At 49.4% G+C, this 27,947-nt stretch overlaps 1 protein-coding gene across 2 annotated transcripts; it reads left to right on the top strand.

Moving 5' to 3' along the window:
• Positions 1-119: 119 nt before the first annotated feature.
• Positions 120-27,947, top strand: PIP4K2B (phosphatidylinositol-5-phosphate 4-kinase type 2 beta). 2 transcript variants are annotated; one of them, XM_072780333.1, is made up of 10 exons: positions 120-392; positions 10,504-10,601; positions 13,853-13,949; positions 16,560-16,712; positions 17,521-17,667; positions 18,695-18,733; positions 19,212-19,325; positions 22,612-22,870; positions 23,306-23,409; positions 23,928-27,947. In XM_072780333.1, exons 1-10 carry the CDS (start codon positions 234-236, stop codon positions 24,006-24,008), a joined length of 1,251 nt encoding a protein of 416 aa, XP_072636434.1. In that variant the 5' UTR covers positions 120-233; the 3' UTR covers positions 24,009-27,947. The 2 variants fall into 2 exon arrangements, with proteins under 2 accessions (XP_072636434.1, XP_072636435.1); XM_072780334.1 differs by lacking the exon at positions 120-392 and adding an exon at positions 2,134-2,154.

The raw sequence follows: 27,947 nt of genomic DNA, 5'->3' as shown, positions 1-27,947 counted from the left end.
GTGGCGGCAGCGCCCGGGGGCGGGGCGGGGCGGGGCGTGGGGGCGGGGCGCGGGGCGGACGAAACCACCGGGGCGGGGTGGGGAGGTAACGGGACGGGCGCGACCATGGCGCGGTGAGGGAGCGGGGGTGGGGATCGGTCCCGGGGAGGCCTGGGGCCGCTGGCTTGTGCGCCGTCTCGGCCGCCCCCCCTTTCGCCGCCACCGCCGCCGCCGCCGCCGCCGCCGCCCCGGGCATGTCGTCCAACTGCACCAGCACCACGGCGGTGGCGGTGGCGCCGCTCAGCGCCAGCAAGACCAAGACCAAGAAGAAGCATTTCGTGTGCCAGAAAGTGAAGCTATTCCGGGCCAGCGAGCCGATCCTCAGCGTCCTGATGTGGGGGGTGAACCACACGGTAACCAGCTCCCCCGCGCGCGCCCCTCCGAGCGCGGCCCCGCGCGCTCCCACGCCCCCCGCAGGCCCGGCCGTCGCCCCGCGGGCCCTGACGGGGACGCCCGCAGCCCCTCGCCCAGCCGCTTGCACGCCCACCCCGCCCTTGCACACCGTCCCGGCCGGGTGTGCACTCCCCGCGCGCCACGCGAGGCCTGGTGTCTCCGACGGTGGTATGCCGTCGCCCCCTCCCTTCCTTCCAGCAGCTCCAGCTTCCTGCGTCTGGCTTGCTCGCTACGGGCAGTCCCTGGAGCGCAGGGGGAAGGCCTGGGTGCGGCGGAGCCGCTTTCATCCGCTCACTCTGTGTGTTGCATGTGTTTTACCCCCTTGTTCTTTAACTGGCGGCCAGCTCACTGTCCAGTTGACAGGGCAGGTGGCATCGGCCTGCCTGAATGTTCCTCTGTTTCTGGTTATTTGGTTGGTGCGGCTGCTTAAAGTTTCCCATCCTCCAGACCTTACCCCTGACTGTAGAAATCCTCCCTGGGTTTCCTTTTTTTCTTCTTGAACAAGATATATTAACTGGAGAAACACAGGCTTCCTTGAACCACCGACTCTTTACCGGGGTCTTCCTAGGTTAGGGAGAAGAGAGAATGTAACCATTTGAGAGAAGGTGAGGCCTGATTATAAGGAAGACTATCCGCAGTAGAAATAATGTGGCTTCCTGCATTCTCCTGTCGTATTCATGTTAAAGACGTTGACTTCTTTTTTATTGAGCCTTCTGTTGTATGATCATGAAAGCTGTGGTAATGGGCAGAAGTTAGGATGAGAGGGTGATCCCTGGACCCTTAGGGTGCTTGAGAATGTCCCATTAGGAAGTTGGAGCCCAGCATTAGCGCTTGAGCTTCGAGGACTTTGTGCCCTGTTTGTTGAGGGTCTTTTTTCTTTTCCAACCACTCGCTCCTTGCCTTCTGACCATTTGCACTGTGAGTCCCAACGCCAGGAATGAGCAGAGGAAATAAAAGGACCTGAAACACCTAACTTCACCAACTACAGGTTTGGAATGAGGAAGATGGAGCTAATAGCTTGGGTTTCCTGTTAATTTCAGTTCTTTAGGCACCCTGACTTTTCAGAGCACTTGAAATTGCCCACAAGATCAAATGCTGACAGAGGGACCTGAGGCCAGCGAGACTTTTTGCTTTGCTTTGGTAGAGGAGCCTTTGGCTGGAGGCGGATGAACCTTAGTCTGAGCCAGAGTTTTAGATCTTTGCATCTAATACAGAAAAGTGCATATGTATGCGGGTGAGGTCGCTATTGGTGTTTTGGTCTTGGGCAGGTTACTTGTTTTCAGTAACCTCACTCTGGTGAGAGTCCTGGCCAGAGTAGGGAGTAGTACTGGTTTAATGTCCAGACCCCTAGAAGCTGTTTTGGGCCAGTAGTCCAGCAGACTTTGTTTCTCCTGCTTTCTGCTGCTTCAGGGGTCATCTGACAACATTGCAAGGGAAACTGGGTCATCAAAATGTGGACCTTGTGTCCCTGCCTGGAAGTCAATCCTTGATTTTGTTCTACAGCCTGTTTCTCACTAGAAAGCATCCTGTCTGTATAAGAACTGGTGGAGGCTCTTAACAGCTCCTACATTGGAATAGTACACCTACCTACCTTGGGTCCCTTATTTTATACACGAAGAAATGGAGACCCCAGGTGGAGAATTAGCTCACCCATGGCCACAGCAAAAGATGCAGCTCATTGTCCGGCACCACGGACTGTTATTCAGCAGTAGTGCTTGAATGGTAGGTCTCGCTTTTTGTGCCTTCTGGTCCTTATTCTGTTTCTCAGCCCAGTGCCGGGATAGGTGGGGATTATGGTCTTGTTAGGGAACTCAAAATGTACGCTCAGGTGTGTGTGCCTGTGCATGCCAGCTCATGGGAGTGTGTGTGATGTTGGGTGTTCTGATACGCAAGCAGTGAGTCTGCCTAGATGGGGGCCTCTGAATGGTAGATGGATAGGCATCTGTGAGTCTTACTTTCTTGGACTAGAAAGTCACCCTCTTTCTTTGCCAACTTGAAGGAAAGTTGGAGGGCTAGCTGGAAAGGCATTGACTTTAAGCAAGACCCAAGGTTCTGGGCATAATGAGTGGGCGCCTCAGGGGAAAGGCACTGACGCAGCTCCCTGGACAGGGCAAGTTGTGCAGGCCACCTGGTCCCTAGCATTTAGTGTTTCTGGACCTGAGGTAAGGTCTAGAACTCTAGGATTTCCATCTGGGAAATGGAGGCATCTCCCCAGAAGAAGAGTGGTATAAAATCTTGTGGTTCTCCAGGGAGTCAAGACCACATAGTTCTTGGTGGATTGCTAGCCTTTCTGAGAAGTTACCTTCCTTCAGAAGCCCACTTTTGCCACTTTTTGCAATCTGAGGTTTCAGATGTCACATTTCTTTGATTCTTTAGTTCCTCCCCCTTTTAGGTATTTAGGGCATGATAGTCTATGGCCGATGGTGAATGAGATATGAAGGATGGATATATATCTTTATCGAGAGCAAAAGTCACTCTTTCCTGATGTGGTTGATTTACTTCCAGGTGGAAAAAGAGAGGTTTTTGAGCTTGGTGTTGTCACAGGAGCTCCTCTCTTGGACAAGAGTTGCAGCCCGTGGACTTTGTGGAGAGAGAGTATAGGAAACAGGATCTAGGGTGCCTGGCTGGCTTAGTCAGTGGAGCACATGGCTCTTGGTCGCAAGTTTTTGCCCCATGTTGGGTGTAGAGTTTACTTAAATAAAACTTAAAAAAAGAAGAAGACTTTAGCTCTGTCAGGGAAGAACTAGTAAAGAGAGAACACTAGTGTTTTAGTGGATGAAATACAGTGTAGAGGCTCTGGAATTAGAGAAGAGATTTCCCTGGAGAGGGGCATGGAGACCAGAGGGTCATGGAGACCTGCAAGAGGAGGCAGACCTGGCTTGATAACCTGCTGGTTTTAGAAACCAGGTATTCATGAAACGTCACTCAGATGGTCACAAGGAATAGGAGCAATTGGTGGTAACTGTATTCAACTATATTGGAACCTGCTAGACTGTTCTTTAAAGTGACTGCATCATTGTACATTTCCACTAGCAGAGTGTGTGTGTGTGTGGGTCCAGGTTCTCATCCTTGCACTTCTCTGCACATCCGCAACACTTGTAATCATCTTTTTTATTATAGCCACATTGGTGGGTGCGAAGCGTTACCTCATTGTAATTATGATTTATATTTCCTTGATAACTAATGGTGTTGAGTATCTTTTCATGTGCTTATTGGCCATTTGTATATTTTCCTCAGAGAAACGTCTGTTAAGATCCTTTGTCCATTTTTTTTTTTAAGATTTTATTTATTTATTCATGAGAGACACACAGAGAGAGGCAGAGACACAGGCAGAGGGAGAAGCAGGCCCCATGCAGGGAGCCCAGTGAGGGACTGGATCCCATGTCTCCAGGATCAGCCCCTGGGCTAAAGGCGGCGCTAAACCACTGAGCCACCCAGGCTGCCCTCCTTTGTCCATTTTTAAAAAACATTTTTGCCCAGTTTTAAATTGGGTTATCTTTTCATTGTTGAGTTATTAAGAGGGTTTTTTGTTTGTTTGTTTGTTTTTATAGAACTCCAGCACTAGTTGGGGTGGGGGGAGGCAGTGAAGGGCAGAGGGAGAAGGAAATGCTGAGCAGGGAGCCAGATGTGGGGCTTGATCCCAGGACCCTGAGATCATGAGAAAGCAGAAGCTTAACTGACTGAGCCACCCAGGTGCCCCTAGAGTTATAAGAGTTCTTTGTATAGTTTAGGTACAAGTCCCTTATTAGATATATGATTTGCAAGTATCTTCTCCTGTTCTTTGGATTATCTTTTATACTTTCTTTTTTTCTTTTTTTTTTTCTTTTATACTTTCTTGATGGTACCTTTTGAAGCTCAGGTTTTTTAATTTTGATAAAGTCCATTTATGTATTTTCTTTGCTTGCACTTTTGGTGCATATCTAAGAAGGCTTTCCCTCACCCAAGGTCATGAAAATTTACTCCAATATTCTAAGAAAAACTCTCATAGTTTTAGCTCTTACATTTAGGTCTGTAATCCATTTTTAAAAAATTTTTTTATTTATTTATTCATGAGAGATACAGAGAGAGAGACAGAGACACAGGCAGAGTCAGAGAAACAGACTCCTCACAAGGAGCCTGATGTGCGACTCGATCCTGGATCCTGGGATCAGGCCCTGAGCTGAAGGCTGACGCTCAACCGCTGAGCCACTCAGGCGTCTCAGTCTCTGTAATCCATTTTGAATTAATTTCTGCTTGTGGTGTAAGGAACAGATTCATTCTTAAGTCTCCATTCTCTCCCACACTCCACCCCCATTCTGTCCATGCATTTTCTTTGCTTAATGCAGACCTAGAACTTCTTTTACCTGCCTTTTTCTCTTGCTCTGCTACTTTGAAAATCTTTGGTAAATATTCCTGCTCTGGTGAGACCTTTGGACAAATTTGCCCTTCACCAGACCTTTCCACCTCATGGAGAACAGGAAGAGAAGAAAAACCAGGGTGTGAAAAAGGAGGAATAAACCTAGGAGTGAATTTGTTGGCACCTGTGGCTCTGTTCTTGCCCACTTCCCTCTCTAGCTTGAGGTGTTGCCTGGACTTCCTTGGTCTTAGGGTTTTTCAATATATCATATTTTCTGATGGTGGCAGGTGAACATGATTGTCTGCTGTAGCCAGCTTATTGCTGAGCCCCCCACAAAATCACAGGACAAGTCAGGAAACCTGCATGCCCTGCCCACCCCTCCTGCGTAACAATTCCTATGAAGGTCACATAGGGAAGTAGAGGCTTCTGGACTCAGAAGTTCAACAGACTGGAACTAGTGACTGAATTTTCATCTCAGTAGGATCAGTGTAGAGTGAATTGTCTGCTCCTGAATTTCTTACTCAACTCGTTTAGCCTCCTTATTATTTATGCTGATGGCTCCTGGAGTTAATCATGTGGATAATCCAAAAATCACTTACATGTTGTGAGATACAGCAGATTTACCATCCTAATATGTTGTACTTAGCATGATACTTGAATGAATATGCATTCCACAAGTGTGCTTATGCTGAAGGTGAGAGGGGTCGGCCCAGGATTATGCTAGATAATAGAGGACAGACACATCTTCCTGAAACATTCAAGAAGTCATGACCTTTCATGCTTCAGAACTTTTAGTTACTTTCCTTTGTCTACTACATAAAGTTTACTCTTCTCTCTCTGCTATTTAAGATTCTTTATAGGGACGCCTGGGTGACTCAGCGGTTGAGAGGCTGCCTTTGGCTCAGGGTGTGATCCTGGAGTCCCGGGATCGAGTCCTGGGATGGAGTCCTGCATCAGGCTCCCTGCATGGAGCCTGCTTCTTCCTCTGCCTGTGTCTCTGCCTCTCTCTCTTTCTCTTTCTGTGTCTCTCATGAATAAATAAATAAACACATCTTTAAAAAAAAAAAAAAGACTCTTTACAGTCTGGCCATAGACTCCATAGCCAACTTTAACCTTCATTCCCACCCTCCAGACCGAGTCTTTGGTATGGTCACAACAGCTTTGCTGTCTCTTTTCTCTTTATCCTGGAGTTAGCCATACTTCAGTCCCCTTTTTCTAGCCATCCATCCCCCTAGCCAGCATGTATTGTGCAGCTACTCTGTGCCAGTTGTTGTGCATAAACATGGATACCATATTTTCTTCCTTCTAGGGCTTCACAGCCTTGTGGAAGAATCAAACATGTAAGCAAACATTGCCCAAAATGAATGTGCCATTTGGGATATAAAGATGCACAGAGGAGTGAGCATCTAATTCAACCTGGGGAAGACAGGGTAGCTCTCATAGAGGAAGTGTCATTTAGCCAGATCTTGGATGATTCTATTAGCTTTATCCTTTCTTCTCTTCTTGCTGCCATAGTCTATCACCTGAACTACTAAAGTGGCCCTATAAATGGCCTTACTGCTTATTTTTACCTTTTCCAATCCCTGCTTGATTTTGATTCCAGGATACCTTTCTGTATCACCCGTTTTATCATGTGAATTCCCAGACTTGAACCCAAGAATACTTCCCATTTCCTGCATAGTCAAGTCTAGATTTTTATAGTGGACAAATCTAAGTTTAAATCCAAGCTCTGCCCCTTACTAAGAGCTTTGGAGCTTCATTTTACTTTTCTGTAAGATGAGCAGAAACACTTTCCTTGCAGATTATTAGGAGAGAAGCAAGGAATGGGGAACACTGCCTCAGTCAAGTTAGCTATCCAGAAGAAGGCTCACACAGCACTGTATACAGAGCCAAGGTGTGGGCACCAGACAGACCTGGGAGCAAATCCTGACTCTGCACATCCTGTCTGTGTGACCTTGAGGAAGGTTTCTTGAACTTCTTTTGCAAAATCAGATTAATAACAATTAGTGTGGCAATTAAGTATTAGAAATAATAGCACAGGGCAGCCCAGGTGGTTCAGCAGTTTAGCACCGCCTTCAGCCCAGGGCGTGATCCTGGAGTCCCGGGATCGAGTCCCATATTGGGCTTCCTGCGTGGAGCCTGCTTCTCCCTCTGCCTGTGTCTCTGCCCCCTCTCTCTCTCTCTGTGTCTATCATAAATAAAAATAAATAAATAAATCTTTAAAAAAATAGAAATAATAGCACAGAATATGTGATATCTATGTGATACCTATGATATATAATATATAACATTGCCTATGATATATAATATATAACATAAAGCCCCAACCACTTCTAGGTATTCATTAAAAAGAAGCAGCTGTTATTTATTAATATTAATCATAGGCTAGGCCATTCCCCTATCTTCCTATGTTCTTTCCATGCACTCCTTAGAACTTCTATCCTACCCTGCCACCTGCCAGTCTACCGCCACACACCGTACTTAAGCTCTTGAGTCTTGGGTCTGACTCTTTCCACTACCTGGGGATTCCCTTACCCCTACCCCCTACCCTATCCTCTCCCTCTCTCTCTCTCTCTCTTTTTTTTTTTTTTTTTTTTGAGAACTACTGTCCTAGGCCTTTCTCACATGTATTTATTTCTCTACAGCTTCCTCTAGCAAACAGCTCTTGGGAGTCTATCCCCAGGCAGCACCGATTTCTTCACCTGTTTTTCCCCCCTCCCTTTATTCATAACTCTGCAGCACTCATCACATTGTATTCTTTGTTGTCTGTTTTCCCAGCTGGACAAAGCCCACCTTCTCATTGTTGTATCCCCAGCTCTGGCACAGTCCTGGCATATATAGTAAGGCCCTCAATACATTTGTAGAAGTTAACTGAAAAGGAGTTTGTCAGATCAGAGTCTGAGCCAGGTCAGGAAAGGCCTTAAGTGCCAGGCTAAGAAGGTGAAACTTTACCCTGGGATTGATGAGGAGCCATGGAAGATCTTCAGTGGGGGTATAACATGATCTTGTAGTCTTCCAGTGTCAGGTGCTCTTGGCAAAACCAGGAGAGGCATTAGGTGCTCAGTTTCTAGCCTGATGTGTGAGGGCCAGGAGTCTTTGTGACCATATTAACCTCACCCTCAGCTGTTCTTGCTGTCATTTCCCCGTGTTCGCACTCATTGTATACTACTTGATTTTTAGTTTCTCTGTGCCATGAGTCTGTCTCATCTCCCAGATAAGAGAATAAGCCGCCTCCTTTTTGTGTGCACAGTGTGCAGTGTGCCCCCTCCTCCCTGACATGAAGTGAAGCATGTAGTAGGTATCTTATTAAGTGCTTGTTCAATTGAAATTGGCTAGAACTCTCTGGGGTGGTAGAATTTAGCACAACTAAAAAATAGTACAGCTAATCCCTAGAGTGAATCATCTGCATGGGCCCAGTGGAAATGAAGGGTGGGCCTACCTAGTTCATATATATGGATTGTTCACCAAAAATTATCTCAGAAATCTCCTGCCATTGGGTTGTGTAGTCAAGAATTGAGATGAAGGGAGAACTAAAAACTGACTAATTTACGACCTTCTGAAGTAGGTGGAATCAAAAGTTACAGAGAATTAACGAATAGAGCATTCTTGAATAGCTGCCATTAGAAAAATCCACCGTGGCTGGCTCTCAGGAAAGGGCTTCAGTCTTTTCTAGTTCTCGCATCAAGCCCTGGCCTTCACACCAAATCTAGATTTTAGACTAACCCAGAATCAATGAGTAGTACATTCTAGAACATTCTGTATAAAATCATGCTCTTTGAGCCAGTGTGGAAGATGAACTAGAAAATAGAAAAGGTGGGATTACACAAGAGCCATGAACTTCTTAACTTCTTCAACTGTCCAAGCCAAGCAAGCAATACATGCCAGGAAAAAGGAAGTGGGACAGCTACCATGAATTGTTTCTGTTGGCAGGAAAACAAGGAAGTGGAATGGTTTCCTCTGTAGGCACACACTTCACAGTCAGGTTCCCTCGTGAGCACCTCCTGGAATGGGAATTGGTGTGGTTTTTTTTTTTTCATGTGGCTGGTAAGCCAGTGTGGTAGGTACCATAGACCTGGGTGCTGAGAATTTTCAGTGTCTGGTTTGATGAATTTCGATAGATGTATATATGGTCATGTAATTATCACCCCAAACAATACGTAGAACACTTCTGTCACCCCAGAATCAAATCTCTTATGTCCCTTTATAGTCAGCTGCCCCTAGCCAACCGAGGCAGCCTCTTACTGGATTTCTCTCACTGTAGATGCCTGTTCTAGAATTTCATGTAAATAGACTCATACAGGATATACTCTTGTGTCTGTGCTCATCACTTTGGGCCAGGAGTTTATTGAGTCTCTGCCCCACTGCCAGTTTCTGCCACCTCCCCATATATACACATGCCTGTGCCTTCCTTCATTTCCCCAGGAGCAAATTAGGTTTTTCACCACTGCTAGAAAAGTAGGGTTCCCCAGCCCAGATACTGCATTAATTTGAACATCTTCCGTCCTCTGACATTTCTAAATAAAAAAGGTTTGGAGCATGAAAGGGGCAGCAAATTAAATGCTGTTTCCCCTATTTGTGCTCCTAATGACTCTTGGTTATCCCCTCACTGCCACATGGGCCTCATTGAGATAATAGGATTTGCAAGGAAAGTTTCTGGCAGACCTAAGGCTGTGCATCCCCTCCCCCCCATCCATTAAGGCAGACCTAAGGTTTCCTCTGTAAATCCTGAATGCATTAGTGGCAACTGGGTTGAGGGTCAAATGTCAAATACTCTGCTGTGAGGGGAGAGGACATCTGTGGCTAATTAGACCACTAATTGGCTAAGCTGGGGACAGGGAAGGGCAGGGTATACTCTCTGAGCTCTGTGCCAATGGGAAGCCAGCTCCCTGTCAGCCTCCAGCTCCCTTAAGAGGGATGAAAGCCAATGGGAAGGTTTGCTTGCAGTGGGTGCAAGGCATCCTACCCCATCTCCTTCAGTTCAGCATAATGCAGGACATGGCTTTAGGAACTGGCCCTGTTTTAATCAGGAGAGTAAGAGTGAGCCAGTGGCCAGATGTCTACCTCTTCTTCTCACTTTAAATTTGATCCTTTACTTTGGAGATGAGTTACATACCCACACAAACTCATCCAGCTTTTTTTCCTACCCCATCCTGACATCTTGAGTGACCCACAATTTGTATAAAGATGTTAAAAGGCCTCAGTACCCACATAGGTTGTGTAATGTTTATTCATTGATCCACTTATTGCTACATTTAACAAATATTTATATTGTACCTGCCATAAGCAAATCACCGGGCCAACCCTGAAGGAACCTCCAGAGATCAGTTAGATGACCTTTGCTTAAAAAGATCAGTAATACAATCTTGCCTCACTTATAGTCTAGCAAGCTTGCGAGGTTTATAAGCATTAACCATGATATGAGGGAGACTGTGTTATGGCCAAAGGATGGATACAAGCACAGGAATTCCAGAATGAAGAAGAACATTTATGGTCTGGAGAATCATGGAAAGCTTCATGGAATAGGTGCCTTTTGAGCTGGAACTTAGCAGGTGGGGAGAATTTCAATAGGTGGAGATGGGTTAGGAACTTATTTGAAAAGAAGAGCAGAAATAAAGGCAAGGAGGGAATCCATGGACATGTTTTTGGTAAGATGGTGGCATTCACGTTGTGGCATATTGTGTCTCTGAGGCAGGTGGCCTCCTGGCTGAGAACGTTGCTTTTCCCTTGCTTTGCAGATCAATGAGCTGAGCAATGTCCCTGTCCCTGTCATGCTAATGCCGGATGACTTCAAAGCATACAGCAAGATCAAGGTGGACAATCATCTCTTCAATAAGTAAGTGGCCTCCTGAGTGGGCTCAGGTTTTGTGGGTAGTCCTTTCCCTCAAGGCAGAGAACTTCTGAAAACTTGCACATGGCAGTGCCAAGCCAGCACCTGGCAGGGTGTGACAGCGACACCTGGATCTCAGTGCTGACAAACTGGCTGGGAAAATGCATTCATTATGTGCCTCTCCTGTTTGTGTCATTCTGTCATCTCCTGTATCCGCCTACCTCCAGGGTCCCTCAGGGCATGTGGTCCGGGCCAGGGTGATTCATCTGGGGCCAGATTAGGTAGCAGTGAGCTGCTCACGAGCTGTGGTATCTACTGTGAGGCTGACAACAGTGGCCCTATCTTGATCTTTGTCTGTGGCAAGAAGCTGCCAGACATTTTCCTGGCCCAGGATACAGCCAAGCTCTTCTCTCTCCCGATGGGTGTGTGAGCCACAGGCTGAGCATGGTGCCCAGGGGTGCCATCCAAAGTAATTCCTCCCACTTTTGTTCCTTGTGGCTTCTGGGACGATGTCTGAAGGGCATCTCCAGGTTGGAGCAGCTATCTCACCTAATGCAGGGTGGGGCCTGCTCTAAGCCCTTGGGAGGCCGTACTTTTTCAGCCCATCTTGGGTCATCTGGAGGAGCTCTTGCTGCCCACACCCTTCTTTCTGCGCTTGCATCCTGGCACCACTTTCCATTGTCCCACGGTCCCTGGCACCCCTCCAGCTGGGCTCTGTCACCCCACTGTTGCCAGACTGTTAGCCTAGAGGGGAAGCTTGGTTTGAAAATATCCCTTAGTGTCCTCTGTCTGCCATAGTAATATCAACATCTTATTCTAGAAGCCATCTGTCTTCAGAGCTAAGTGGCTACCTGTATAGAAGAAAGACTCCTGTTTCTGCTCTGTTCTCACACTGCCACCACATTTCACTTCACTGGGTTTTCGGAATCAAGCAATTCTGAAGGATACCAGCAGGGTGTCCTGCCAATTCAGTTCAGCTCTGATACTATCTACCTGAACTTAGCATCAGGTCCCTCAGGTTCAGCCCCACAAAACTGCCCTCCTGCCTTCAGATCCCAGTTAGAAGTCTAGGTTGTCACCTGTGTTAATGACTAACTTGCTGTGGGTCCCACATTCCCATGACTCTCACCCCCTGGATTCAGTGAGTTTGCTAAAGCGGCTCACAGAATGTGGTAAAACATTTTATTTACTCAATTACGGGTTTATTATAAAGGATACAGCTTAGGAACAACCAGATGGAAGAGATGCATGGGGCAATGTGTATGAGGAGGGGCATGGACCTCCCGGACCCTCTCTAGGTACACCACCCTCCCCATACCTAGACATGTTGACCAGCCTGGAGCTCCTGAGCCCTGCCTTCATTGCAAAGCGTGATTGATAAAATCATTAGCAAGTGTGGCGATTGGCTCTACCCCCCAGCCCTTTACCCCTCCCTGCTGGCTGGTTCCCCTGGCAACCAGCACCCAGCCCTCAAGTCTTCCCAGAAGTTACCATGCGGCTCTCCAAAAATCACTTTTTTTTTTCTCTCTCTCTTTTTTTTAAAATAGGCTCCATAGGATGCCCGGGTGGCTCAGCGGTTGAGCACCTGCCTTCGGCCCAGGGTGTGATTCTGGAGTACCAGGATCGAGTTCCTCCATCAGTCCCACACGGAGCCTGCTTCTCTCTCTACTTATGTCTCTGCCTCTCTCTCTCTCTGTGTGTCTCTCATGAATAAATAAAATCTTAGAAAAAATAATAATGAAGTTGGCTCCACATCCAGTGTAGAGCCCAATGCAGGGCTTGAACTCACAACCTGAGATGAAGACCTGAGCTGAGATGAAGAGGCAGATGCTTAACTGACTGAGCCACCCAAGCACCCCCTCCTCCAAAAGTCACCTTTTTAACATAAACTCAGATGTGGTTGAAAGTCTGAGAAACAAGCATTACTAGAATGTAACAGGGCTTGTTGAAATGTTGAAAGGGGTTTGTTATGAATAAAAAAAGACATGTTTATTGCTCTTATGACTTCAGAAATTCCAAGGGCTTAGTTGCTCTGTGCCTAAAACAGGAATGAAGGCTAAATATATATTTCTTACTGTATCACAATATTATACCTTCTAAGAAAGGAGAGGCAGTCCTTGGCCCTGAGTCAGGAAAGGAGGTGGGTCTGTCCCAGGGCTCAGGGCTCTGGAAGAAGACATTGCACTGTTGCCTATTTCAGGGTCTGTGGCCTCTGGTGAAGTTCTACCACCTTGACATCTTGGCCTAAAGCAGAGCGTCCAATCTCTTCATTTATCTTTCTTTATCCCTTTGTCCTTTTAGCAACTGTTGATGTGCTAATTATTGGACTACGGTACGGTTTACTAAAAGAAGGGCACATGAGGCAGAGCAGGCCCCTGCCTTCATGAGAAGCCACTGCTGTTTATTTCCTCAAAGTATGTCATCCTGGAGTATAGTCAGGGAGTCGTATTTCTCAAAGGGAGTTCCCAAGAAAGGGGACATTGTAAAGGTGGAGGATTCAGAGAAGGCATCCCTTCAAGGCGATTCTCTCCCCTCCTGGGATTATTGACTAACAGGTGGGCAGGGTGGAGATGGTGCCAGCAGTCCACAGATGAGGCTTCCTGAAAAAATGGGATCCTAGTCAATTGACTGAGGACCTCTTCAACCCAAAGCACCCTCATCTTCCATCCCAAGGGAAGCCCAGTGTAGGGCTTCCTGGATGTTACCATCTTTAGAACGTGTTGATAGAAGCATCCTCAGAAGAAAGGGTCCCTGGGTCAAGAAAGGCCACTCCTTTTAGTGGCCAGACTGCCATCCACCTCACAGCAGCTGTTCACATGCAGCCACTCGCATGTAGCAAGTATAGCTCTTAAGCAGTGGACCTGCACTCTGTCACACTTCTCGGCAGGTGAGGGTTTTTCCCCTTTAATGTAAATTTTGTCAAAAGAGACCATACACTCAGAAAAAGTCCACAAATTTTAAGTATACAGCTCAACTAGTTTTTACAAAATGAACACATGGATGTGAAGTTTAAAAACTTTTACATGCTCAGAATCACCAGGATTGTCTGTTAAAAGTGCAGATTTCCAGACTCATCTCCAGAATTTCTGGGGCCTAGAAACCTACATCCTGAGTGCTGCAGATTGTTCAGATCCCGGTGACCTGTGGACCAAACCCAGAGAAGTTCTTTTTTTTTTTTTTTTTCCCCAGAGAAGTTCTGATGTAAGAATTAGATGGACAAGAGAGGCTCACAAAGACATTTCTCTGCTTTGCCCTAGGGAGAACCTCCCCAGCCGCTTTAAGTTTAAGGAGTACTGCCCGATGGTGTTCCGGAATCTCCGAGAGAGGTTTGGGATTGATGATCAGGATTACCAGGTACTGGCTATGGGCTTTTTTTTCAAAGTCAGAGGGGTCAGAGAGTGGAGTGGGGTCAGGAGGCCACGGGACAATTTGAGGAAAGACTTGTCTACTGTCCTTGTGCTATGCCTTCCTGTGTTGTCCTGTTCCAGCCTGTTGGTCTCTACCTGGGTGCTTGCAGGCTCCTGGAGGGGTCAAAACCCTAGAAGTGCTTCTGAAGCTGCCTGGCAGGCTCATGCTCCTCTTGTGTGGGAGAGAGCAGCAGGAGGGACAGGGGCTGCAGAAGCAGCTTCATCTCAGTCTGACATTCCCAGTCTAGGCCCAAGAACCCTTCTCCTCCATAGTTTGGCTTAAGAGAGAGAATTGTTGCCAGCGGGTGATGAGGCCTCTTAAAACAGATAAGACAGAGTAGAAAAGGAAGACTTCCAGGGTGGTGTAACCTTGCCAGGTACGCAGGCCGCCTCCTACATGCATCCTGGCCTGCTGTGGGAGTGGGGCAGGCGTGGCTGGCGACTGTTCCTCCTGGGCCTGACAATGCCAGGTCCCAGTATCAGGGATGGTACAGTCTGACTCCTACTCAGTGGTTTCTGTTCCTGCTCCACCTCACACCTGCCTCCAACCTTCTGCCCCTGGCAGACAATCTGCCAATGACTGTGGGAGAATTTTCCACTTCACTTTGCTAGCAATAAGAAATACAGCTGATTTGTGGTTGTCTGGAGAGAAGAAAAGGAGTGCATTTCCTAGTGAAATTTAAAATGGATGTCCAAATCTTTTAAAATACTGTAATGCCTCACGGCTGGCTGGCCGGATCCCAGCAAGCCTTTCGGGGAGTAGTTCCTGAGGAGCAGAATGCACTTCAGTGAGGCCCCTCCCTGCTCCCCTCCACTCGGAGGACCACCTGCAGAGATGCCATTTCCCAAGAGGAGGGCATGGGGAGGCAGGGGTGGAGATGCCAGGGACGGAAAACTCAAGAACAGCTGTGTCTAAGGTACTGGGAAGAGCTTCCGGCCCCTTCTGTCAGCACCAAACCCTGAGCTAAATCATGACCTGATTGGAGCTGGAGGTTTTCTGAAAACTCTTGCCACTGTTGAAACCCCAGGTTGCCGAGACATCTTCCTTCTGCTGCGGCTCCTTCCCTTCCCCTTGGTGCTCTAACCACATCCTTTCCATGTCTGCATTTTTTCTCTGCGAACCTTGTGGGCAAGTGACTGTGCTCACGACTGAGGGAGATGGGGTGTGTGGTGCTCAGGGAGGGGACTCTAACCGTGTAGAGTATCCAAGCACGCAGCCTGGAAACTAGGCAGGGATGGAAGCATGCTTCCCCATGAGGCTGGGCACCTGCACATCTTACCAGAAGTAGGAGAGTGAGGCCCTTGGCTGAGTACCCTACTCAACATTTCTGGGTTGGGGACACCCTATTTTGGGGGTGTCCTTTTAATTTAGAGAGTGCCTCACTACCTCAGACTTGAGTCTTCCCTTGAAGGTGGCACTCTGGGCAGCCTGGGTGGCTCAGCGGTTGAGCGCCTGCCTTCGGCCCAGGGCATGATCCTGGAGTCCCAGATCGAGTCCCACATTGGGCTCCCTGTATGGAGCCTGCTTCTCCCTCTGCCTGTGTCTCTGACTCTCTCTGTGTGTGTTTCTCATGAATAAATGATCTTTAAAAAAAGAAGTGGAAAAAAAAAAAAAAGAAGTGGTATTCCCTCTTGCCCCCAGGGTCTTGTGAGGAGGCACTGGGTGAAGGCAGAATGTGGACTCCTAGGTGAGAGCTGATGAGAGGGCTTGGAGAGGAGGCATTTCTGTGAGCAGATCCCTATATGTGTCTGCTTGGGAATAGGGACAGCTGGGGCCTCTCTCTCTGCCTCGCCTTTCAAAGGTCCTCTCCCGGCATCTGCTTTGTGAACACATCCCTTTGCTTGACTCACACCTCCCCCTCCACCCTCTCAGAGGCTTCTACTGCTCTCTGATCCTAATGGGAATGGGGCCTCAAGGAGGAGCAGTGTCAGAGCCAGAAAAGCTCCCCAGAACTGCCTCATAGCTCTGCACAGACAAGCAGGAGTTTGAGGTGCTCAGGGAGAGGTGCTGGGCAGAGAGGCCAGGAACACCTGCCTGCTTCGGGAAGGGTTCTCCAGCATGTATGTACAGGGAAGAGAGGTGGCTGCCCATTGCTGCTCTATGCTGGCCTGCTTAAATATTTCCTAAGCTTTGTCTTTGTCACCCCAGGAAACTGGGAAAATCATCCTGGACTGCCTCCTTGTGTTCCAGGTCAGGAAATTCAGGAGTGGAAAGGTGAAGTGGCTCACCCAAGGTCCAGTTACCTGTGGGCGTCAGGGTTAGGGCCCAGCCTGAGGCAGAGATTTAGTTGACAGGGGAGTTCCAGGGGTCAGAATGAAAGATGTTTCACAGCCAGCCCTCTGCCCATCCAGTCGGGGATTAGGAGCAGGTGGTCTGGAACAACTTTACCACTCTTCAGGAGGACTTTTGGGAGAGAAGCAAACTTCCCATGAGACCAGGGGTGGGTAAGTTCCTGCCTGTCTCAGCATTGTTGGCCTTAGAGCAGTCTGGCCCAAGTAAAGATCAGAGTCCTTGTTCTTCTCCCGAGACCAGCCTGCTTTTGTCTTGGTCCCTCAGAACTCAGTAACGCGCAGCGCCCCTATCAACAGTGACAGCCAGGGCCGGTGTGGCACACGTTTCCTCACCACCTACGACCGACGCTTTGTCATCAAGACTGTGTCAAGTGAGGATGTGGCTGAGATGCACAACATCTTAAAGAAATACCACCAGGTATGGTGAGTCCCGAGCCTGGGCGGTAGAGGACAGGTGGCAAGGGGGAGGAGAGAGCCCCTGGGCAGCTTCCTGGGGAGAGGTCAGTCCCCTCATGGTGGTCCCCACCTCCCGAGACCCAAGCGCTTGGCCCTGCCTGGCTCTCCCTTGGGCCATGTGCTGAACTGAAATGCTTGCTTGTAAAAAGGGAAAAAGGAGAAATGAAGGCATGTTACCCACTCAGTCCCCATTGAACAGCTGTTTCTTGTCAGAGTCGGGAAGTTTCCCACTCTGGCACCTGCCACATTTCTTCTAAATGAGGTCCTGTGGGCTTGCAGGGTAGCTTCCTTTCCATCTCGACTCTCCACTCGTCAGGAAGCTGCCCTGGAGAGAACTAGGGGAAAGCTGCCCTCTCCCCGGAGTACCTGGAATGTACTGAATGGGACTGCTGATCTCTGGGGCTCCATTGGAACCCCTGGGGCACAGCATGGCTGAGAGCTCCTGGCAGGAGGCCCTTGCTCTTTCCCAGACCACAGTTCCGCCTCCATCTCCCCCATATGCCCCTGGCCTAGCCTACCTCAGTGACTCTCCGGTGGCAGAAGCCTATTTCAGACAGAAGTCTCAGCAGAGTCCCAGTAACATGAAGCCAGAAGGCCTCTGCCAAACCTGCTGGGGGTGGGAATGGCGTGGTCTGTTTAAGTCCAAGGAACCCCCTGGGACCTCCTGGGACCCATCTGAAAGACGACTGGTCTGGAGGCCTGGGGAGAGCCCTGTCCATCCCGGTGTCTTCATTGTCCCTCAGCCGCCGACCTTCCTCCCTCTGCTCTAGTTCATCGTGGAGTGTCATGGCAACACCCTTCTGCCGCAGTTTCTGGGCATGTACCGCTTGACCGTGGACGGTGTCGAGACCTACATGGTGGTCACCAGGAATGTGTTCAGCCACCGGCTCACTGTACACCGCAAATATGACCTCAAGGTAAAGGGCTTGGCGTTTCCAGCTCTGGGGCTGCCATCCACCCCCCGCCCCCAAGGCTTGGAGGGGCCGAGGCTCCACCTTGCACAGAACGGGAAAGCCTCCGGAGCATAGGTTTTGGTATAGAATGGGAACTCTGGAGTTGATGTGTCTAATTCCTTTGGGTCAGAAGCTGTTTGAAGTCCAAGTGACAATGACAAGAGGTTATTTAATGCACCATATTTACATCACAGTTGATGTTCTTCAGCTCCCGTCAGTAGGACGTGCACACTGAGGGTCAGTCTGGGGATGGGCGTGCTGACACCCTCACCCTGGCATCTGTGAGGGCACTGTGGACTAGCAGCACAAACACGTCTCTAGACACAGAAAGGGACACGCTTGTGTCTGTGAGCTGTAGTGCTCCACTGTTCTGAAAGCTGCCTTCGTGCTTCGTTACCTCACACCTCTGTCTCTCTCCCTGCCACAGCCACAGCGCGTCTCTTCCATTCCTGCGGGGCCTGTGGTCTGCTCCTCCCCAGTGCCTCTCATGGCCGCCCAGCCTCTGCCCTCCTTGCTCTTTTGTTCATCTCTGCCTTTCTCAACCTGATTACTTCTTCCTCGGCTCAGATGTCACTTCCTGCAGGAAGCAAGCCTGGACCGTTGCCCCGCCCCAGCCTAGACCACCCTGTGCGACCTGCTTGCAGAGTGTGGTCCTCCCTTGTACCACCTAGCACCCATGTCATTGATGGATTAATGAATCGTGTAACTACTTCTTAATGCCTGTCTTCTCTGTTGGAAGGAAAGTCCCCTGAGGGCAGGGACTATGTCTTAGTACAGTCCTGTTTGCTGAGCGCAGGCCTCATGTCTACTCAGTTCTGACAGTGGTCTGTGAAAGAGGATGTTGAACAAATTGCTGCCTCCTGGCCCCTCTAGGATTCTAACCAGCCTCCTTCCGTTCACCTGCTGCCTCTCCCCAAAGACGGGTGCATGTTTCCCTGCTCAACGGACTTTGCCTCAGCTGGACCTCTCCTGATGGCTCTTATCCTTTCAGGGCTCTACTGTTGCCAGAGAAGCGAGCGACAAGGAGAAGGTATGCTGGGACCTGTACCGATCAAGTGTGGAATGGGTCGCTTGGAATCAGAAACACCTTCTGTCGGCCATCCTGTCCCTTCCTCCACCACAGCCCCTGGCCTGGTTCCCAGACATGCAGTCTGTCAGTGCTGTGTCACTGGGCACCCGTCTGTCCTCATCTCTGGCCTAGGCCTTGCTCTCCAACCTTGCTGGGTTGTCCACAGTCCCACAGAGCTGGTGATTTCTGTCTCATAGTCCAGCTTGACTCGCGGAGTGGCTGCCTGAGCCCCGAGGTGGTCCAGGCTCATTGTGTGACATATGCCACATATTTGCCATCCCTGCCTACTTGAGGCCTGAGACTATAGCCTCCTGTGCTGAACCTATTGATTTGACAGGTTGACCATCTGTGCTCTAAGGACCCTTCCCCTTTTTGTACCATCACCTCTTGGGGTGAGTGTATTAGGTCACCCAGCCTAACAGTGCTGTTACTCTCCCAGGCCAAGGACTTGCCAACATTCAAAGACAATGACTTCCTCAATGAAGGGCAGAAGCTGCATGTGGGAGAGGAGAGTAAAAAGAACTTCCTGGAAAAACTGAAACGGGACGTAGAGGTACTTAGTAACCCTTATTTTCACCTTGGTTGAGGAGGCCCCCCTCTTGTCCTCAGAGCAGGAGCCTCTTTAACCTTAAGAAAAATTGAATTCATGGGGCACCTGGTAGGCTCAGTTGGAGGAGCATGTGACTCTTGATCTTGGGGTTGTGAATTCAAGCCCCACATTGGTTGTAGAGATTACTTAAAAATAAAATCTTAAAAGAAAATTTTAATTCACAACATTTCACATTCTTGGAAAGGAAGGCTGGTGATTTGAATGGTATAGGTGCAGATGAGTATCCCATCAGGGGAACACATTTATGCCAGTAGAATCTTTGTAGCACAAGTTGGAATGCTTTCCTTTATCTTTTCGCTAATCTGTTTCAACACCTTTTTCTAAAGCCCCTAACCTTCCTTTCTGGAGGTATCCCCATAGTGGAAGGGGGGTCGGCCATCAGAGCAACGGGAAGCCAGCTGTTAAGATCCACAACCAGGCCATTCTGTGGCTCGGATTCTTCACTTACCCAGCAGCCTTCTTTTAGAATAGGACTTCCTGCGGAGAAGTTCTTCTGGGGAGGACAAGTGCTAAATAGTGAATTTGTCACCTGGACCACTTGATAACTGAGCGTCTCCTATTTTAATAAATTGGGAACCTGTTCGTTGAAACTAAATCCTACACACTGTTAGAAGTGTTTTCTTATTTTTTTTATTAGGGTAAAAGATGCATAAAGTTTACTATCTTAACCATTTGGAAGTGAACAGTGCAGTGGCATTAAGTACATCCACACTGTTGTACAACCATCACCACCATCCATCTCCAGAATTTTTCATCTTTTCAAACTGAAGCTCTGTCCCCATTCAACAATAATTCCCCATTCCTCTTCTCCCTAGCCTCTGGCAGCCACCATGCTACTTTGTGTCCCTGTGAATCTGACTATTCTAAATACTTTTTATATAAGTGGAATCGTACAGTATTTGTCTTCTGTGTCAGGCTTTTTTCACTTGTCATAATGTCTTTGAGGTTCATGCATGTTTAGCATATGTCAGAATGGCCTTCCCTTGTAAGGCTGAATAATATTCCATTGTACATTTACACTCCACCTTGTTTACCTGTTCATGCATCAAAGGGCCAAAGGGCTGGTATAATAGTTAAGATTTTCCAGAGAAACAGAACCAATAGATGGTGCTGAGACATGGATGGTTAGACCAATAGGTAGTTAAGTAGACAGGCAAGTGTTTATTATAAGGAATTGAATCTCACAGTTATGGAGGCTGGCAATTCCTAGAGCCATAGTTGATACACTGGAGACCCAGGAGAACAGATGGTATAGATTCAGTCTGGAGGCCAGTGTGGTCTCAAGACCAGGGCAGGGCCAATGGTTTAGACCATGTCTGAAAGCAGGAAAAATTGATGTTCCTGTTCAGAGGCACTCAGGCAGGAGGAATTCCCTTTTACTCACAGAAAGGTCACCCTTGGGGATCCCTGGGTGGCTCAGCAGTTTAGCGCCTGCTTTGGGCCAAGGGCATGATCCTGGAGACCCGGGATCAAGTCCCACATCGGGCTCCGTGCATGGAGCCTGCTTCTCCCTCTGCCTGTGTCTCTGCCTCTCTCTCTCTCATTCTCTCTCTCTCTCTCTCTCTCTGTTTCTAATGAATAAATAAATAAAATATTTTTTTTAAAAGAAGGGTCACCCTTTTTGTTCCACTCAAGCCTTCAACTGATTAGATGAGGCCCACATCAGGCCCAATCTGCTTTACTCAATTTGCCAATTCACATGTTAATATCATGTACAAATACCCTCAGGATGCATGCAGAATAATATCTGACCAAATGTCTGGGCACCTAACATTAACCATTGCACTTGGATTGATTCACTGTGTGCTGCTATGCACATGGGTTTTGCAAATGGCTTTAGTTCCTGGGAAGCTTTTTTTTCATCCCTGCCTGCTATGTCTATGGCTTTATTCTGCCTCTAAGTTTGTCCAAAGTCTTTCTCCTCCCTTTCTTCCCTTTCTCCCTCCTCTCTTTCTGAGAGGAATTTAAGGCAGTTTACACATTTTGTTTGTTTTCACTTGCCTGTTGCTTTCCAAATGTTCTCAGGTCGATAGGAGTGGGTGTGGGTCATGTACTCTCTTTGGTGACCTCGGCCCCCTCTCCTTGGACCTTGAGAAGGGCTCTCGTCTGGGGGTGCTTGGCATGGTGCCCCCGCCTTTCTCTATAGAGGAGATGCACCTGATCTATCATCAGGGCTTCTTATGTTTTTAGCAGCCCAAGAGTCTGTGTAAGGCCGCTCTGGTCACAGCGCTCAGTCAGACAGTTTCCTGGTGACTGGCAGAGTCCTGGCTCATGCCTATTGGCGGTGGCCAGCTACCTAACAGGATTTGGACCATGACTGTGGCCTCAGTATTCACTGAGCTGGATTTCCAGCTGGCCGGTTCCATCCGTATCAGCCCCACACTTTCATTTTTCAAGACATGGAATTCTAGATCAAGAGACCTGAGATGCCGTCTTGCTCACAACACTCCTGTAGATGTGAACTCTGCAGCCCGTGCCTTCTCCCCCTTGCCATCTCCCCCTGTGCCATAGCCTCTTCTGACCTTTGGAAAGAGGTTCAATTGTCGCTTGGCTCTTATGGGATGTCCCTTTTCTTTATCTCCCTGTTCTCACTCTTGACTGGTGAAGAAGCTGAGTCACATGGTGTTTCAAACCGCACTTGTGAGTCTCAGAGGTACATTTACTTCACAACCCAGCACACACACATACACGCACACAACTGAAATACTGTCCATCTATTTCATATTACAAACTCTGGCATTATCTATTTCTATTCTATTCTATTCTATTCTATTCTATTCTATTCTTAGTATTTAATAATTTAAAAAAATTCCTGGCCCCAGACTACTCAACTAGATATAGGGCTCCTGACGGGGAAGGTTCATGGTCTGAAGGAAACCGGCCTGTGGTGTCAGCCTCTTTTGATCCCAGACCCAATGGGTCATTTCTCTTCCTCGGTGTTCCTTCTGCCTTTCCTCCCACAGCTTCTGCCATCCTTCTCAACTCCTCTCCCCAGGGAGGCCCCTCTCCCCACTGGCCCTGGTTCCTGAGGCTCCTTGCCCTCGGGGAATGGCTGTCCTCCCTGCTGGACTCAGAGCTCACTGAAGGCAGAGATTCTGATGGCTTGTTCTCACCTGTTTCCAAAGTAGAGAATGGACTCAAAGGGAGTGCCTTTTCTCCCCTTGCCAGATGCTCCCCGGATGCCCTGTGTAACCTCTTCCTTCCATCTCTCCTTCCCCACCTTTGCTAGTTCCTGGCCCAGCTGAAGATCATGGACTACAGCCTGCTGGTGGGCATCCACGATGTGGACCGGGCAGAGCAAGAGGAGATGGAGGTGGAGGAGCGGGCTGAGGATGAGGAGTGCGAGAACGACGGACTGGGTGGCAACCTGCTCTGCTCCTACGGCACGCCTCCCGACAGCCCGGGCAACCTCCTCAGCTTCCCCCGCTTCTTTGGCCCTGGGGAGTTCGACCCCTCCGTTGATGTCTATGCCATGAAAAGCCATGAAAGTAAGTGGGAGGCCACACCTGCCCCGCCCAGCCCTGCTCCCATGGCCTATTGTGTAGATACCGCTGGGATCTGGACCCCCCACTTCATTCACTGCTGACTTTGGCCTTTTCCTGCCTCCGGGCTCTCCTACCAAACCACCTCCAGGAACTGTGGCTTCTGGGGCCTCCAGGGTCCTTCTCTGTCAGGCTTTCCTTCACCTCTGCTTATCCTGGATGTCTGAGGCTTGCTTCTGCCCTCCTTCACGGTTCTGAAACCTTATACAGACTGTCAACAAGAAGAGAAGAGCACTGAAGACTTGTGAAAAGGGCCCCATTAGGATTCCTTTCCTCAGGTCCAGAGCACTAGGGGTGGCTCTGGTTCTCCGGTCTGCAGAGTTCCGGAGCCCCTGCTTTCTGCTGTTCTCCCTGCCACCTCTCCTTCCTTCCCTGCTCTAGGTGCCCCCAAGAAGGAAGTCTATTTCATGGCCATCATCGACATCCTCACGCCATATGATGCGAAGAAGAAAGCTGCCCATGCTGCCAAGACAGTGAAACATGGGGTAAGTCCTTCCTGCTGCCTCCAGGCCCCCTGCTCCGAGACACCCCGCCCCCCCAGACCCACCCAGGCGCCCTACTGCTCTCCCTGTCAGGTGGTTTGCCTAGTTGATATTCCCTGGTTCTCAGGCCGGCAAAAAAGCTTTTGTGGCTTTTCCCTTCTGGCTGGGCACTAATAGCTTTGTACGTGCCCACTCTGCTCCCCCAAGAACCTCTTCCCCATGGACTTGAAGCTCCTCTGTCCAAACAGGAACCTGGCCCCAAGATCCCGAGTCTCTCCACCACTTCCCCACAACCTTGCCCCTCCTTCAGTGGGTGCAGGCTTAGGGTTGTGAGTCAGAGGAGCAAGGCCAGGGTAACTCTGAGTGGGAACTGCCGTCTGGACATAGCGTTAGGCTCTCAGGCCGAGCCAGAGGCTGCTGAATCCGCCCCCCACCCCCCGCCGCCCCTCCCACTGGATCCTTCCAGTAGCCTCCCATTTGGGGCCATGAGCTCCACCTGAGTCAGCCTCTGTGTGTTACAGGCAGGGGCCGAGATTTCGACTGTGAACCCTGAGCAGTACTCCAAACGCTTCAACGAGTTCATGTCCAACATCCTGACGTAGTTACTTTCTACCTTCAGCCAGAGCCAGAGAGCCGGATGTGGGGTCGGGTCGGAAAAGGGAGAGGGTAGATTTGGGCTGGAGGGGAGGGTGGGAAGCAGAGTCAGAGTCGGGGGAGGGGAGGGCTTTGGTGAGGAGCTGGCCGCCTGTGAGGGAAAGACTAGCTGGGGGGCAGGAGAGATGCTGCGTGAGCTCTCTCGGACTCACAGGGTGTGCCTCACCTTCCGCTCACCTTTGATTTTCCCCCCATTTGACCCAGGTTGAAAAGGGGTTTCCTTTTTGTTCCCTTGTAACCTTTTACAGTACCTTGGGGCTAGAGATGACTTTGTGGGTTTATGTGGGTTTTGTTTCTGAAATCTCATTGCTCCAGGTTTGCTATTTATAATGACGTATGTCATCACCCCATCACTCTCCCCATCCCTGCTCTACTCTGGGTTCCCTTTAGTTAAAGAGGCACCCCATGGACCTGGCCAACGGTCCAAGTGCTCTGATGCCAGAGAAGAAGAGGTCAGACACCTCACCCCTGCTGCATTTGATCATGTCTGGATTAACTTTTTAATTTTATGGAGTTTTGTGCACAACTTCCTCCACCTTTCGCCTCGGATCCAAGTGAAATGTTACCGGATTCCTCCATGTAAATGCTGTCCTCCTGAAGGAACGTTCCAGATCAATATCAGGCACCTTGGATCAGGAGAGATCTCCCAGGGGCGTGAGTTCATCCTCATGGGATGGTTAGGGGTGGGGGTAACGGCTGGGCTCTCGGACAGCTGGTTCTCACAGAACCCCGCGAACGTCACCCAGGCCCCTGGCTCCTGGCGTTCCGATGTCCTGTCTATAATGCCTGCCTCTCATTGGGTCAAGAGGAACGAGGGAGCCTCTTTACTTATAGCAGGACCCCCAGAAGCTGATGAGTATCAAATGAGGTCTTGTGCCCTCCATCTGTTCACTTCCTTCTAATCTTGGCCCAGGCGCCCTCCCTTGTAGTTGAGCTTTTAGCTGGGGCACATCTCCACGTGCCTGGGGTGTTCCTTGCAGAGATACCTCAAGTGCCAGGGCTGCCATGTAGATAATCTGATGCCCTGTGCCTGTGGTCTGTCCCTCGGATGGTCTTGGCCAGCAGGGAGCCCACCCCCCACCTTGGAAGGTGGCACCCATGCCTGACGTTGCTTCAGAGTTACTTGATGAGACCCAGGAAATCGCATTTGGAGGCCTGATACGGGGATCGACCTGGCGCCAGCTTTGGGACTATTTTCCTTGATGCCTGGGTGTCAACTTTTAGCAGATCTGCCATCCCCGGGCTTCCTCAGGAGTGGCATCCTGCAGCTTCCTTCTGGGTCTCCACCCACCTGCTGAGCTACCCAGATCTTAGAACTGAGCCACGTGTCATTCTTGATGCCATCAGAGCAGCTTGGTCTGGCTAGGAGAGAAACAGCCCTGTGTTGGGGGAGGTACATTCCTGCATCTTCTCACCCCCTCACCAGGAACTGGGGATTTGGGATGAGATATGGCAAAACTTGTAGATAACCCCACAGATGCGAAGAAAGTCTGTGGAAACACTGACTGAATGGATTGCTTTCCTGTGGCTCCCTCCAAACCTGGCCAAGCTCAGCTTCCGGAGCAGGAACCAGCACTGTTTCCGTGCCCTCCCCACAGCTTTTAAGGTCAGGGAGGAATGGAGGCAACATTTTTGGACTCCACAGGGGCTTACTGGCACTGTTCTGGAAGAGGCAAGCAGGTCAAACAACCACCCTGGCCCCAAGAAGGGGCCGTAGGTAGCTCTGAACATCAGCAGCAAGACCACCAGGTGATTTGAGGAAGAACGTGACACCAAGTGGCTCATGGAGAAAACAAATCTGATGTAGGAAGGGATTATGTAGGAGTAATGTTTGGACTTGATTTCCCCACCTCCTAATCAAGAATGAAAATTTGGATCTGCCCCTCGAGAGGCCCAACATCTTCAGAACTTGGCAGGCTGTCCTTCCATGGCTGCCACAGCCTTGGGCTCCCACCGGCTTCCTGCGTTTGGTCCACTGATCATGTTGCCATCATGTGTATGAAAAGTGTAACGTAACACAATCCATCAGTTAAAGATGAGCTACCAGGTATCTAACTTCTTTAACATTGAGTTTTTGTGGGGTTTTTTTTTTTTTTTTTTTTTTATTGTTTACATTTTGAGAGTAGCATTCTGTTTCAAATGCTCTTTGTTTTTCTGACAGTATTGTTTGGGCCGAAACATTTGAGCTGTGGTTGGGTGGATTTTAGATTTTTTTTTTTAAAGGTCATTCTCTGTGCTTCTTCAAAACCTTGGGTTTGGCTCTCTAATTCCTTTGCCATTCAAATGTTCAAGAGCTATTTATCTTGGTTTCTGTCAGTTTTCTTTCTCTTTTTTGGAATGACGCAGGTATATTTGGTTTGTGGTCTGAATGTGGAGAAAGGGAACTGACCCCCAAGCTTTTGTGTGCCCCTACTCCTTTCCTGAGCCCCACTGTTCCCTCTGTGGGGGCCCTAGAAGGTGTCCAAGGGCACTACCCTCAGCCCTCCTCTCTGGAGCCTTGCAGAAAAGCTCCAGCGGTCTCCCAGCAAGCACCCCAGAATAATTTGGGGTCTCCCAAGAACAGGGGTGTAGGAATAGGACATGACTGATGGGGTGAAGCCTGAATGGAGAGAAGAGCAAGATTCCTCTCCACCCACCCCCATCCCTGCCCTGACCGCCTAGCCAGCCACAGCTTCTCCCGTCCTCAAAGTTTGTGGCTGAGACACCAGCCTCCCAGGCCTCCCAACCAGAGCGAGGCTTTTCTGGAAAGTCTGCCTAGATCACTAGATGAAGGCCTCTGGCCCTCGTTCCTTTTCACGCACCAGAGTCTTTGTCTCCCAGTGCAAGCTCCTTCCCTGTGCCCTGCAGTTTGGGGGTCCCGGGCAGAAGCCAGCAGTTCCAGGAGCAGACTGAAGCAGTGCTCCATCTCTCCTTCTCTAGCTCAGGGGTTACTGGTCTGTGGCTGTGCTCAGTGGCTCCCTCTAAGTTCCCACCACAGGCAGCTCTTCCTCCCCTCCTCCTTCCTGTTTCTCCTGCCTGTGCTTTAGGCCTCAGACAGGTGTGTCCCCCCCCCCCCTCCCGTAGTGCTCAGGACTGGGGACAACAGACTTCTGCCCTAAGAATCTGCCCTGGGGAGGTGGACCAAAGACCCGGGACTTTGCTCAGCAGCCAGTCCCACTCCCCCAGTTGTCTTTTTACCAATTCTTGTTGGGAGAGAAAAAAACTTCAGCACTCCCTAGCATTTGAGCTACTCAAGTGTTAGGGGCCAAGAGGAACCTTACAGCTCGGGCTTTAGAGCTGTGGTTCCCCCAAGTCTAGGGACCTCACTTCTTTCTGGCAGAAATAGAGGGAGGGTCCGGCCTGAGCACAGGAATCCTAGGGAAAACCTATTTGCCCCCCAAATCTACCAGCCATCTGCAGGGGGCAGGGACATGGCCCACCTTTCCGCTGAGATGTGCCACCTATGAAGAGTGCCTCCAAAGGAAAGACGAGATTCAGCTGCCCCCACTGGGTTGTCCTGAGATCCTTGGGAGGCTGAGGAGGAAACTTCAGAGGAGCCCCTTCCCCTGCTCAGAGCTATTTCATGAGTTGTGAACCAGCAGCCTTTAGGGGGAGGCCAGAACTGCTCGGCACATCCAAGCATCAGGTCAGATCATTGTCATCAAAAAATGTGAATGAAGCTTAGATTCACCTCTTGGGGGGCGGGATACACTAGCACCCATCAGATGTACGTGACTTCTCAGTTTCTCACTGCGACCTCCATTTTTTTAAATAGGAATTTTCAACCCCTTGTGCTTGTCTCATGTCTGCTCGAACAGTTCGAGACCCTGATTACTGTTTTAAAATGCATGCACGTTAAGATGAATCTCCAACCCAAGGAACAAATAAAACTCAAAAAGCTTTGTGTA

This window comes from Canis lupus, chromosome 16 (assembly GCF_048164855.1).
Source record: "Canis lupus baileyi chromosome 16, mCanLup2.hap1, whole genome shotgun sequence".
In the NCBI taxonomy this organism is placed as follows: Eukaryota; Metazoa; Chordata; class Mammalia; order Carnivora; family Canidae; genus Canis; species Canis lupus.
The sequence above is the reverse complement of the archived record's forward strand: the minus strand, read 5'-3'. Positions and strand labels throughout refer to the sequence as shown.

What these genes read in the sequence shown, in the direction of transcription:
- PIP4K2B (XM_072780333.1), top strand. Translation starts at nt 234, where the DNA reads ATGTCGTCCAACTGCACCAGCACCACGGCGGTGGCGGTGGCGCCGCTC. An exon ending in TTGATGATCAGGATTACCAG is followed by an intron (nt 13,950 to 16,559) that starts GTACTGGCTATG and finishes TTGGTCCCTCAG; the next exon opens with AACTCAGTAACGCGCAGCGC. An exon ending in CCAAGACAGTGAAACATGGG is followed by an intron (nt 23,410 to 23,927) that starts GTAAGTCCTTCC and finishes TGTGTGTTACAG; the next exon opens with GCAGGGGCCGAGATTTCGAC.